Source organism: Numenius arquata, chromosome 1, assembly GCF_964106895.1.
Source record: "Numenius arquata chromosome 1, bNumArq3.hap1.1, whole genome shotgun sequence".
NCBI classification, from domain to species: Eukaryota; Metazoa; Chordata; class Aves; order Charadriiformes; family Scolopacidae; genus Numenius; species Numenius arquata.
In genome coordinates this window covers 12,299,801-12,314,175 of record NC_133576.1, presented here as the reverse complement: position 1 = coordinate 12,314,175, position 14,375 = coordinate 12,299,801, and the positions used below count along the sequence as shown (strand labels likewise).

The following is a 14,375-nucleotide window of genomic DNA, read 5'->3' as shown; positions in this document are numbered from 1 at the left end:
CAAAACACACCAGGAGAACATGGGCATGTATGGATAGTATGGGAAGAAAATGTAATTTACAATACAAAGTAGATTGCTTAGGTTGCACGCTTCATTGATAAATTGAGAAAGCTAAAGAGCTTACCCAAAATAAAAGTCCACCAAGCCCCCCCCAATTTAAATTTAGTTAAGAGTTTTCAGGCTGAAAACTCAAACAGATATGCAAGGTATTCATTCAGGAATTGTTTTGTTCATCTCTGAAAAGCAATCATCTCTAAGGGAAAAATCAGGCAGATTTTGCACAAAGGTTCATCTCATCAAAACTGCTTTGGGAATTCAAAAAGGAAAAATGCAATCATCATAACTAAAAAGTAGCAGGACACCACAGCTAAAAACTTATCTGCTTTAGCATTTTTTATAACAAAGTCGCTAATTAAGAGTAACAATTATTTATTTATCAGAGATCTGATCAAAGTCATAGCTACAAACAATTTGAAACTTATCATTCTTTCCATCCTGAAGAATTCTATAATAGAAATACCTCAAAACACGAATGATCGAAGAGACCTATTGTAGAAAACCCACAAATACATTTGTAAGATTTACAATAAGTAGATGATTTCAAATAATAACATTAAGAGGTTATAATGAAATCTCCAGTTTCAGTTTGGATTTTGTCTCTTTAAATATGACTGTCCACTACTTAAGATTTGTTTTAAGCTTTTGAGCGGTTTTCAGCGAGGCAGATGAAAATAGTCTTCAAAAGGCTGTAATCTTTGGCACACGGCCATAAGGAATATAAAGTTAATCCCTGGCTAGCCACTAAAAATGATGAAATAAGAAAAATAAAAGTCTGGCATCATGCGTCAAAGACAACCAGCACACAAGCAGATTTCTGCATTAAGCTATTATCCCCATGAAAGGGAGACTTCCTTTCACTAGAATGTGGGATGGAGGGAGAGGGGAGGAAAAAAGGCATCACGCAGAACTGAAACAGGAAAAAGCAAATTTATTTTTAAGAGACATTAAAAAACGCTCAGAGGAAGTAAGCATTTTGTAATTCGTGACTATTTTTTTCCCCACTCTCCCTAAGGGGCTTTCAGGACAGCTACATCTAGCGAGCCATTCGATTGCATTTCAGTAGTGCTATTCGTGGTAATTTGCAAGCACCTCACAGACAGAGTAAGTGGAGCCTTGCTACTTCCCGCATGGTAGACTGCGCATGGGACGGTGGGGGGCACAAAAAGTTGAAGGAGCCTGCCCAAAACAGGAGAGTAATTTTTCTAGTTCTTTACCAACTGTACTGAAAACAGTTAATTCAGCGATTTAGGAATGAATTACAAGCTGGCATCATACAGCCATTTTCCCCGTGGCTCCACTGGTTTTATGAAAACTACCTGTACACAATATAAAATGCTAGTTCCCAGCTGTGCCAAAAAAAGCCTTTTTTTTGACCTTCAGGACAGCGTCTCTAGCCTAAATCTGCAATCAAGCAGCCTGAAGCTGACAGATCTGAAAGAGATCATATTTTCCCATTTTACATCACTCTTGCAACTTCTACTGTGTTAGCATACTTCATTATTTCATTGCCAATCATTACAGACAAATACTTCAGCTGACAAGTCAGCCATTCTTCTGTCTATTCAAAACAGCTGTGTTCCCACAGATTTAAAAACTCAATTACTAGCATAGATTATAATTTAATTCACATGAAGCCCATGTTTTATAGAGAATCCTATCAGCACTTCACATTACACAGGGAGAAACATAACAAAAATGGAAGAAAAATGACAAACCTGATTGCCATCTCTTAAGAAGTATCTCTTCTCTATGACCTAGGAAAAACAGACAATGATCTTAGCTGGCACAGCTTATGCATAACCTCAGATTCCAATCAACACTTCACATGTAAGCACTGAAACTCACGGCTAACCGGGACAAGGTCTGAACCCACATCCCCTGCTCCAGGCCTACTGCTTTAAGTTCAATGCTCTATTACAAATAGAAAGAGTTGCCACCTTCAGCCATTCTTAGTAAAGCTGTGTTGCCCTCAACTTCTAAACATCTAACTTCATTAGCCCTCTTTAGTAATGGAGGTGATGGTTGGGTATCTCCTTACTGAGGAGTCAGTTATTCCCACCCCCCTCAGCAGGCGCAGCAGTTCTGAGCACTAGCAAAAGCTCATTCTGCAGGTGCATAACAATTCCAGCAGTTCCGAGTAGTCCCTGAACATAGGTGATGCTTGAGAAGAGGCAGCCTGACTTGCTCTCTGAGAATGATGCACAAATTGTGCTGAATGATACCTATGGAGGGAGTACCAGTGACCTAAGAATCAAAAAGTGGTTTGCATCACCCTGTACAACCTACACCCTCCTCCAAAAAAAATTCAGGCTAAATTTCCTCTAAAGCATGATCTGTTACAGGAGGTGATCTGCTCCACTATGATCTCTTTGTCCATGAGATGCTTAAACCAGAGCACTCCTTTTGTCATTTTCACAATTGGCCTTGATGCTCTCTTGAGCAGGAGGGCAGAGTAATACACCAAATTTCTTAATTCCTAAAGTTTGCTTTAACTAGGAGCAACAGAGTCTTGTACTTCCCACATTGCTACCTTTAGCATGCTGCAAACCCTCTGGCCTGCCAAAGGACTACAAAAGCATATGCAGCGTCTTTGCACATTTGTGAGTTCATTGCTCTATCCACATCAAGAGTCAACCTTCAAGCAGATCAGCTATTTTCTGAAGGTTTCCAAAAGCAGACTAATCTTTGGCCTCCCCACACCTGGCTTGAACCAACTCAAAAAAACAGGACGTGAAAGGAACACCTAACTGTTGTTCCACATTCAAATCACAGACGGCATTCAATACATAGAACAATAAACATGATTTAATTGACTTGACTTACCTTATCAAAAAATCTGCTTAGTTTGACAGCATTGGATGAACCTGCAGCCAGGTAACGAGGATTGGTGCAATCCTAGAACACGCAGAAGACAGCAACAAACCAAGCACAAGGAAATCAATGCAAGGAAGCCATAAACATGGAAATCAACATATCCTTTCCCCTGACACATGCACATGTAATCAGCTAGGGAAAACACTGTATATCTGCTGATTTCTGCTCCACAGTCATTTGAGAGAAAAGGCCAACTTCTGTTCTGTGAATCAACTGGAGAATTCTAAGTAGGCCACTGTATGCTCCACGTCTTCCTTCTGCTACCAGCTATACAGTCAGCTAATACTTTTACAGGCTACACATGAGATTGTGTGTGCATGTGTATATACAAGCATTCACACAGCACATGTATATTTTTATACATGTATATATCTATATACACATTACACCTACATATATATCAATAAAGTGACCTTGATGTTTCATTCAAAGATAGTCTGTGTCAGAACTAAGAACAGGGAAGAGAAAATGTAATTCCCAACCATCAATTCTAAGCTTTGGTGATCTTACCTCACATCCCCTAAACCTCCCTATAGTGAAACAAAGACGATCATTTCATCAAGCAAGGGGGGTGGCCAATCAAAATGTGAGTGACTCCAGCACTGCGAGTGTCTCACCGAGAAAATCTCCAAAAGCCCAATTTTTTTAACATCTTTACTTACTAAAAATCAGACTCGCTCCCATATGAAAGAAAAACAACACTGGTGACAAGGCTACTAACCAAATTTATCTCTTCAGCATTGAAATCCTCAGCCAAGAAAGCTGTTCTGGTCAAAACTTCATTCCGCTTAGTTTCTGGGATCTGATCCAGCTTAGTTCCTATTACCAGCAATGGAATCTGGTTATCAGCAAACTGTTCACGGTCATAGTCACTGATAAGGGAAACAAATACAGTCCTGAATGAAGCGCTGGTCATGTAAGTGGGCACATCAGCTCCCCTGTCCCTTACAAATAATGGTCATTTATTTATTAATGGTCATTATTTATCTAAGTGAGAATGTGCTGTATCTGTAAATTAAGGAAATGCTTCTGCATCTAAGTCACTACACAGGAATTGAAAAGAAAGAGAAAAGAAACCACAAGTTGGATTTCTTCTCCACATAGATGAACGGCAGAAGAACTGCTAACACAATCAGGAAAGAAACAGGAATTCCAGTATTGCACCAAGTGTATGCAGCCACCAGAGACAGATCAGGGAGCTGGCATCTCTGAACATCTAAAGTTCCTACATATATACACTTTTTAATACATACATTTTAACTGTGAAACACTATCCCTTTCCACCCTAGATCAAAGAGGGTTGCAATAACAATTGTGTGGTGTAAAGTTACTAATTCTTCTACATTCAAGTAAAGGTAGCCACCATAAGCTGAATTCCAACAAGCTTTGATTCAGATATGGATAATGATCAAAGATAGCCTTTATAAAATAAATAATATTGCAATTAAATGTTAACACAAATCCAAGCTCAAATAATTCTCCTCAGCTAAGACAATCACTTGTCTGTCATTCTTACCCAAACCAAGCTTTCTAGAAAGTAATTTTACAGCCAACAGCAGCAACTTGACCAAGCAATTGCTAGTAGCTGAGAATCTGTCCCTGACAGATTTTAAGCTTTTGAAAATTAAAATGATTGTCAAAAACCTGCATCTAGAAAAACTGGAGAAATTAGCAGTTTATATATACTGCAAACCCTCTTTCCCTTCTCCCATGTTTCTACAGAAATACCTCTATACCAGCACAGGCAGAAAACCAATTGATATTCTTCCCACAAAAAGCTACCCCTTATTATTGCTTCCCTGCTCATGTGTGAGGTTGATCAATAGTCTTAAAACCTCCCTAACTACATGTATAACAAGAGCACAGAGGCACAGGAGGAAATACTTGACAAGATGTTGGAAAGTTGATTATGAATATGCTGTTTAAGCAGAGTTTTCTAAGCTCTTTTTTAGCCACACTCATGAAATGATTTCCCCGCTGCCCAAAACAAAAAAAGTAAAGGGAACTTCCGCAGTTTTGGTGCATGGAGGGAAAACCTTTTGGAACAGAGACAGGCTATCCCAGATCTCATGACACTTCCTGAGGCTTTGCATGTCTCAGTAAACACATAAGTCTTCAGCTCAGATGAGGCTCAGACAGAGGCCTCAGATAAACAAAGGACACAGTAAACATTTTCCCTTAAAGCAAGGCCTCTGCCATAAAGTTTAGGAATCTACTGGCAGAATGACTTGATTGGCAGTGTAAAACAAAAAGAACAGCGATCTTCTTTGATACCTGCCATTTTTTTCTCTCTTTCTTAAAAGCCTAGCCACATCTAATTTTGTGTGGACTTCAAGTAGTCTTAGGGATGAACAAAGACTTCCATAACAGCTTGGAATTACTGTGTCTTAACCCTGCACGTATGTTTTTCACTCACCCATTTGTCACAAGAACTCCTGTTGGAGCGATATCTCTGTTGAGTGCTTCCAAAGACCAGCGATACAAATTCTGGGATGATTTCTTGTTGGTTAAGTCATGCACTAAAATTATCCCTAAAGTAAAAAAGAAGGCAGCAAGATGCTATTTAATGATATATATATTTTTCCTTATCTTACCAAAATGACATCTGCAGGTTCCCAGATATCTGAGAATGAAGAAAGGGAAGTATAACCGGTTCAGTTACAGTGAATGCGTAAAGCTGAACATATCAGGATGCAACAGTTTTTTTAAAGCTGCTTATCACAAATTGGATAAGAGCTAAAAGAAAAATCTCATGAGAGGAGGAAACGAACAGCCACCTCAGGGTTTAATTCGCAAGAGACTTGCAGGCATTCCCTGATTCTGCTCAGTCTAGTCCTAATGATACTGAAACTCTGTATTACTATAGCAGAGAATTAAGCCTTTCTGTGTTTTGCCTAATTGGTAAATATAACTATCTTTTTGTCACATCATCTAAGAATTCTAAAGGCTGTTTCTTTGTTTCAGATTTTAGAGAGCACTATTGCTCTCCTTTATTTTCAAGAACTAATGCTACTTGGGGAGGTATCCAAAGGGGAAACAAGCTCTGATAAACTTTCACAGTCCACCAAATGGCTGGCAGAAACATGAATTATTAAGATTTCAGGTATTTAAGATTAAGCTTCTAGCATTTTTCATTACCACGATCCTTCAAAACATAAATTCTGAGATAAAAAAACAGTGAGCCAAACTTTCTAGCTGTGCTATTAACAGACACCCACTTCTGATAACCACAGTTCCTAACTCAATTACGAACTCTTGCTAGCAAATTTCTTCTATTTATTCACACCTTCTGCGACCTGTGGAATGTTCCCACTTCCTCCAGACTTCAAAGCATCATTAAGTTAAGGACAAAATGAAATGACACCCCATATTTTCAGGATTCGTTCTCAACACACTTCACAGTCCACACGTGGAAAAAACTTAATCATTTAATCTTTCACCTTAACTCCCAAAGGTGCCACCCGTTGTACAGACTATAAACAAACCGCATTTCCACAAACATTCTTCACTACCCCACACAACTGTGCACAGACTCTCCTATGAGAGTTCCCAGCATAACACAACCATAGCCCTGTTTCAAAGCATTTATCTGAGGAACAACACAAAAAGGTAACTCAACTGCATGTCCACCCCCAGCATAGGGAGAAAAAGCCTGATACAACAGAACCTGGCCTACGGCAACAGATTTCAGAGGCACTGCTGTATAATCTGCGAGAAACACTCTCCCACCTCCAGACACTCTTCCCCAGTTATGTCTTTGATTGGTCGGTTCCCTTATCTGCTTCACTGAAAACCTACATAGCTAGTTGCACCAGCAGAAAAACACTATGTCAACATCAAAAAAGGGCAGGCAGGACCAATGACTACTCAAGGAAATGTTCCTCCCCCATTAGGGTCTGCAAGCCACAGCCTTACTGCCTAGTGACTGTCCTAGACTATCACAGCTCACACACCAGATGCAGAGACACCAAAGCTGAAGATCTCCAGCTGAACCAAAAGCAAACCATACCTAACCTGGTCAACAATCAGGTCTTGCTGACAGCCTACACAGGTGCTGCCATGACCAAACATTAACTGTCTTCTGATCTCAGAGTTTTCAGACCACTGCAAGCCCAGAAAGCACAAGCAGTCAGGCAGAAGGGATGCATTCATCTTCTCTTCTTAAATCAGGTCAAACAGAGGCAATTTGTGAGACAAGCTCTAATGAAGGAATTAATCTAATGAAAGAAATCAGAGCCAAGGCTAACTACCAAAGTCAACAGCTGTCATATGCAAGCTGCATAATAGTATCTTTTGGACAGTGGAGATAAATAACTCTATTTTAATAACTTAATTATAATTCAGACACATAAGTTCAAGATTTCATCTCCTAATGGGCTGTTTTAGGGTATTTCCAAGTCTGACCCACATTCACGTGGATCTGAGTGTCTGATCCACTCCACACATACCGTGGATTTGCTATCAAAAGAAATACATTTCTTTCACGTACCAAAGAGGCTTGCTTTGGGGCACATCTCAACTCAAATCTTATTTACAGAGGTCTGGCTAACAATATAAGCAAGAGGTACCTATACTTTGTTTTCCTCCTGGGAAAGGATGAAGAAATAACTAGTTAAATAATCACAGAGCAGAAATGTTTATTGTATGGCTTAACACATTACTGAAAGGCCCTCAAATGACTGGGAGCAATAAAAGAGAATCAAACAGAACATTTGAGACAGACTTTCAGAAGCAGCTGTTAATCTGGTATACAACTATTTTTCGTGAAATATCCTTGGATGCCAAAACGTAACAACTGTAATGCTGCATTATTATGCTTATAATCTCTTGTTTGCTCTTATTAGTGGTAAAGACGAACTACTAAGGCCTTTAAGTCAGTATCTCAACAGAAGGAATAAAATACTACTTTCTATCTACAGCGAGTTGCAAAATTCAATTATTAAAAATAATTTGGCAAATTAAATGAGCAAGATGGTTATCAGCACATTGCAATTTTATGGGAGAACAGTTCAAATTTGCCAGGGTAGGATATAACTATCAAAGTTCATATAAATTCAAATAATGATTTCCCTGCTGTAGGTTTTGGAACTGAACTGACAAGAAAATATAAATCATACTTCTGCATGTATATCAGGCCCAGAAAGGTGAAGGTAACCTTTATGTCTGCAAGCGTAGCTGGAAGGGACATCAATGCAACTTCAAAGACTCCCTGTTGCACCAGCTGCACAAGACTGAAGTGAAAGGCTGATAAAGCACATCTGCACAGGTTTGTCTAAAACAGCTTTCCTGTTGAAAACTGAATCCATAAAATTCTGCCTATGAATGGTATCAGTTTTTTTCCTGTATAAATGTACTGGAATCAGAAAAGAGAACAATATAGCCCTCAGCCAGACTTAAAGGAATCCTGCCCCAGAACCAAGAGACAGCTCATAACAGAAACAGTGACAAAACCGGATTTACACCAAGCAAACTTACCATTCAGCAAATTATAAAATACTGCTCGTGTGCTTTTCACACTGGTAGCACTACCCACTGAACCTCCAACATCCCACAGCTCAATGTAGTAGGTCTTCTCTTCTGGAGTCCCTTCTTTGTAGTCATGGATCTGATGAAAAATTCACATCACAAGTAAAGTCAGCGCCAGCTCATGTGAGTTAATCCACACAACACTTGCACATTCAGTTGAAAGGACTATCATACTTGGATAGAAAATTATAAATTCTCATGTTGACACCATTTCAAATCTGTCAAGTGGAAGAGAGATGGAATGAGTCAAGTGGTGACCACCGGATACCACAGCTCTTATATGAGATGGAGCTTGGTGAGTCAGCAGAGAGTATCCTTTCCATCTCAATATAAACAAACTAATGACTCATGATGTGCTCAGAAATAGTGTGTTGCATGTAAGGTCATGACTTCTTACAGTTGTTAGAACTACATGTAGTACTGCAAGAATATTAACACAGGTGACCGCATCAGATTCCAACTGACCACATCTTTTTCCTCTCCATGCCAAATTCTCACTGACTTCTCAACTGAATTAATCAATTAACAATTTTTGCCCCAGGATCTGCTAGGTAGTTTTGCTCCACAGTCAACCAGGATTGCCATGTTTCTTTCCCCAAATTTTGGAAATATATGCAACCTTTGGGGTGAAACTCACAGACAGTAAAACAGGATCATTCCTAACCTATGTCAATACATGTCAAGGAGAATGCAGCAGAGGGCGATGAAGGAAGATAGCCTTTATCACCAATCCATGAGGGCTGTAGGTTGGGCCGAACACCTATTAGATGAATATCCTCACTCCTCTATTAGCAGGTCCTGCAATAAGCAGAGAGGAAGAGCAGCAACCCGATGGTCATGGTAAGCACCCTCAAATTAAACAAGCAAATTGGTTTTTCCCCAATATGTTCGGCTGACAACTTAGTTGTGCATTTAGTTGTTTCTCAGGGAAGCATGGCTTAAGTGCTGTGCTTTCTGACTTAAAATGTCCACTCTGTGACTTGTAACATGCCAGCGGCCATTGCAGTAAGGAGAGGTGCTCTGCATGACGAGTATCTCGCTTGCTTTTAAGGTCAAAGCTTGTAAGGTCAAAACTTGCTCAACACAAGTGCTTGGCTCACGTTTAATACTATTTTCTTAGGAAGGTTATACGCTCAGCAAAACAAAACAATGAAACACACTTCTTGCTGGGGCGGAAAGTAATGAAAAGAAGAAAAAAAAAAAAAAAAGTAATTAAGGCCCTTCCTTTCCACTGTAAGCTAGGGCTACCGAGAGGTCAGGCACGTCACCTACTCGAACATCCACCGAGCAGCCCACTGTCCAGGACGGGTTCCCCAGCACCTGGTTTTGGCACAAGAGGTGAACAAGCGAAGATTTTCCGACACCTGCAAGCACACACAAGAGGACAGCTGCTGGGAGACCGCGCAAGGGCAGCTCACGGGGCCGTGAGGGGACGGGGCTGCAGCAGCACCGACTAAACGCGACAGCCCCGCCGCCGCCCTTCTGCCGGTGGCGGCAGGCAACAGCCAACGGTCAGTGCCCAACGGCCAAGGGTCGGTGCCCGACGGCCGGGGCAAAGCGGGGAGGGAGGGACCCCCGAAAACTAGCGGGGGCACCGGCACTGCTTGCCCCCGGGTACGCGGCGGGCAGGGCCGCGGGGGCGCAGGGCAGCGAGCGGGGTCTCCCGGCGGGCGGCGGTGGGGCTGGGGGAGGGAGCGGGACGCCGCGCATGCGCCACCCGGCACCTCTGAGGATTAGGGGAAGGGTGGGAGAGAGTGGGAGGAGGGGGGGGGGGGCGGAGGGAGACTCACCGGAGTCGCCCAACACCAGCACCTTGACCCTGTCCAAAGCCGCCATCTTACTCTACCTAGCAACAACCCCGCAGATCGCCGCCCTCTCCCGGCGCCGCCAATCGCGGCGCACGCTCCTTTCCCTTCATTCCACCCATTCGCTGGCTGCTCGAGCAACCAGGGTCTCTTTCACTCTTGATTGGTTTAACTCATGAGAGGGCGGGAACGCCGGGGGCTCTTTGAGATCTAATTGGCTCGTTTTCCTGTCGCTCACCGAGCTGGACGGCTGTGGGAGGCAGCGAGGCGGTACCGCGTATGCGCGGCTAGGCCGAGCGCCGTCGGGCAAGGCGCCCTGCTGACGTCACAGGCGCGCACGGCTGTGACGCGCCCTCGCGGAGCCGCCGGAAGCGCCGGCCGGAGCGGGGAGAGCTGGAAGCGGCGGCAGGTCAGTGCCGGCCCCGGGGGCGGCAGCCCTGCCCCTGCCCGCCCTGAGGGGCCAGAGGGGGCCCCTCTGGGCTCCCCCCGCGCTGTCCTGTCCCGGGCCGGGTCCCCCCTCCGCCTACTGGCGACCCCGCCGCGGTGGGCGGCGGGTACCTGCGGCCCGCGGAGGCGCCAGGCCCAGCGCTCCGTCCCCCCTGCACTTGCTCTGTGTGTGTGGATGTGTGCCGCTGAGGGGCCGGGCACGCTGGCACCGCCCGCCGGGGCCTGGGCCTCCCCGCACGTTGTCTGGCTGGGTCTTGCCCTGGCTTCGGCTCCGGCTCTGTACCCCACCACCTGCCTCTCCTCTTGCGTTGTTTGTGGGGATTTTCTCGTTTGTTTTTTTTTAGGAGGTACTGCTGAGCCCCTCAAGTCTCTTGTCCTACAGGAGCCTACACAACTGGATGTTTAAAACTCACCACATAGAAATGGGTAGGGAACAGGAAGGCGTGCAAATAGCGTAAGGGGTTCTCTACTTCACTTGGCTTTAAAGCACAGTCTGCTGCTATAGTCTAGGAATTCTGTGCAATTTCTAATTTGAAGGAAGCTGTAAGATTATGGGAATTGGAGGAGTAACTGATGCTATTACAAATCTCACTTATTTCTTTTTGATAGATTTGACCATTGGTTGAGCTCTTACTATGAAACCATTCAGTTGTCCAGGTCAGCAAGATATTTTCCTTCTGTGTGTTAGTTTTCTTCTGGCTTCACGTGCTTGCTGGTTCCCTGAGAAGCAGATGAACATCACATCTCACAATGGCACTGACCTGTTAAATAGGTCCAACTGGGAAACAAGTGACTCGGAATGGATAAGGAAGATCAGCATTCTGAAAAGGGTGTTCAGCAGTGCACAGTTAAGGCACATTTTCATAAAATATAGCTGGTTTAGTATTTGCAGCTATGAAAGATAGCTTCTTCTCTCATCTGCTGTGCAGGAGGAGAAAGGAAAAAAAAAAAAAAGGTATTTTTCTGTCTTCTGGTGATACAAATCTGTGCACAGGCAGGTCTTGCGAGTGCCAGAGCTGGCACGGGAGAGGGCCTGGCCATGTGCTTGGGAGAGGAGCAAATAGCCTTTTTGTAGAAGTAAGGGATGATGGGTGTTTCATTCCTACCTTCTACTTCCTTTAAGATACTATTTACAGCTCACTTTCACACCGGATGCTTTAGGGAATTCTTCTAAACAAGAAACTACATGAATTAAAGCTAATCTAGTATCTTGTTATTTAGTTTATCTGTTTCTTTATTGCTTACATACACTTGTTTGCTACACCCTGATTAACTACAACTTTTCTGAACCTAATACTTTCATAAATCTTTGTGTTACTTCTTTCCTGAATTCCTGGGAGTCAGACAATATCACTCATGTTATCTGTTCTGATGAGGAGTGTGGTTTTCCATGTCTCACTGAATCTGGGATATGAAAAACAATTACTACTTTCTTCCTGTCAGAAACTTAACAGGGAATGCTGGGGTTAAGCCCACTGTATTTCAGTGTAATCGTGACTTCTTAGGCTTGATATTTGTGGGAAATGCTGTTACTTTTTTCCTTTAAAAAAAGCAAACCTGAAACCTTGCAACTTCATTATGTGACAGCCAATGCTGAGATGTCTCCAAAATAACAGACATTCTTTTGCTGGTATACATTCAAACTGGAGTGCAAATTGTAAGAGATTCTGATGTCCATGGTTAAAATTTTCTAGTGGCTTCACATTACATTTGAGCTAATTTAACATCCTTGCAACCACACGTGGACGGCTCAGTCTTCTATGTCCCTAGCCATGCTTCCTTTTCTCTGCTTCAGGTAGGCTCTAGTCTGGTAACATAAATGATTTGGTTCTTGAACTTTTCTCCCATGCCGTCCCTCTAAAATACCCTAATTTTTTTGCCTGTTAATCCTTCAGTTTTTTTCAACTTGATTCACCTTGCTATGTGCATAGGCAACTGGCAAAATTAGTGCAGAATGGGTAGAGGTTGTGGCTAAAGGCTGGGAAGGAAAAGAAAGACTTCTTTATGGGAGCGTATAATTTGACTTAAGCTGTAACAAGAAATGTGTACCTTCACTGTTCTAGCCACCAAGATTGGCCTTCAGTAAATAGTATGCTCCATTTTTTCTACAGCTACAACTGTAAACAGTTTGGTAATGTGTATTTGAAGTGCTTCTGAGTATTACATCTGTTTGTATACATGCACATAGCTAGTCCTTTAACTTACTGACACCTTGCTATCATTATGTGAGGTTTAGATTACAAATGTGATTAGGAATTACATTCTAAGCCTGCGTTGTTCAATTTCTGTCTTGTGTGGTCAGGCCTTGTGGCCATATCATGTGTGGTTCCATATATTTTCACTTGTGAAATTAGGTGAAAATGTCCTAATTTCAGCCAGACTCTTCAGCCTTTCTATGTGCAGCTGTAGCACAACTTTTCACCTTCGGAGAAGAAAACCCTTTGATATATGTGGCGTTCTGGTTTCAGTTTATGGAATGCCAAAAAGAAGGTAGACTTTGAGTGAAAGCAGATTGTTCTTTTCTCCCTTAATACTTCAGAGCAGGTCTTGCAATGAAAATACATGATTTATCATCAAGATGTAGTGCAGGAGGAAGGCTGAGCAGCAGTATTCCTGAAATCTCCAGGGAATGGAATTCAGTAAGCTTTTGGTAAAATGCCAGAAGACTGTGGGTTTGCAACTGATGTGGAATAAAGGCAGTTCTGGATAATAGGGACATGTTGCACAGATCATCCACTCACTACAGAGAAAGGCAAAAAACCACCCAGACTTCAAAATGGAAGAGACTGTGCCCTTTTCCAGAAAGGACAAATAGTGGCTGAGATTACATTGTACAGACATTTGAAATCTTGACGGCGTGTCTTCCCACTGTAATTCTGAAACCTGTGCCTTCCTTCCCTGTACTCGGGAAGATTCAGAATCACTCCTCTCAGCTTAACCTCATCATCTTCTGGAGGACAGAATTTTAAATTTTATTAGAGTGAGAGACTACAAAACTAGAATCTCATGTTGCAAGTGACTGCTGGAGTTGGGATATGGTGGCTCCCAGAAGTCTGTCGTACTTTGCCACTTTACAGGTGAGGGACTCTCTTATAATCTGATTCTGATTTTTCCTGAAGAAGCTGTGTCAGTGGTGTAAGCAAGTAATGTTTTTTGCCTTTTTAAAAGAGATTTTGGCAGAAGCCTGCAGAAATGTTTTCCAACCAAATGAGCAAAATGTGGTCTCAAAGATTTAGTTGAAAAGAGCACTAACAATTTAAATTAGGTGTGGGGAAAAAATAGGAAGCACCTTTCCAAATTTGAACAGTATGTCTGATAGACCCAAGTTTCCAGCCAACTCTGCAAGTCCAAGTTTTCCTCCAAAAGAGGTTTGGGTGTCATATACCCAAATGAGTCTGAAGAGTAGTCTGCTTTCTTTTTCAAGATCCTGCTTCTAAAATGTTTACCTTGTCAGATATACAAACAATGAGACTTAATTAATTTTATTGAGGTTAAGTTACTAGTGGAATCAATATAAGCCTCAAAGTTACATGTTAAAACAAGGTGATGATAATTTCCAGTATTGGATAAAAATTCAGGTTAATTTACTGGCTGACTCATGATTTCATAACTTGTAGTTCTAATTTCATCTATGTTGTGACTTCTAGGTATCACCTTTTTAGC

The 14,375-nt window shown here is 42.3% G+C and overlaps 2 protein-coding genes across 2 annotated transcripts in view; one reads left to right on the top strand and one right to left on the bottom strand.

The window, feature by feature from the left end:
- The window catches only part of RABL3 (RAB, member of RAS oncogene family like 3), a 10,648-nt gene extending 330 nt beyond the window's left edge, over nt 1-10,318 (bottom strand). The window contains exons 1-7 of the mRNA XM_074161657.1: nt 10,251-10,318; nt 9,733-9,824; nt 8,410-8,539; nt 5,351-5,465; nt 3,656-3,806; nt 2,884-2,955; nt 1,776-1,814 (exon numbers count right to left, since the gene is read on the bottom strand). Coding sequence (XP_074017758.1) covers nt 1,776-1,814; nt 2,884-2,955; nt 3,656-3,806; nt 5,351-5,465; nt 8,410-8,539; nt 9,733-9,824; nt 10,251-10,296 — 645 coding nt within the window. The 5' untranslated portion in view covers nt 10,297-10,318. The remainder of the gene's footprint in view (nt 1-1,775; nt 1,815-2,883; nt 2,956-3,655; nt 3,807-5,350; nt 5,466-8,409; nt 8,540-9,732; nt 9,825-10,250) is intronic.
- Nucleotides 10,319-10,645: 327 nt separating this feature from the next.
- GTF2E1 (general transcription factor IIE subunit 1) overlaps nt 10,646-14,375 on the top strand; it is a 54,810-nt gene continuing 51,080 nt past the window's right edge. Inside the window, exon 1 of the mRNA XM_074152530.1 lies at nt 10,646-10,674. The gene's annotated coding sequence lies outside the window, so the exon portion shown is untranslated. The remainder of the gene's footprint in view (nt 10,675-14,375) is intronic.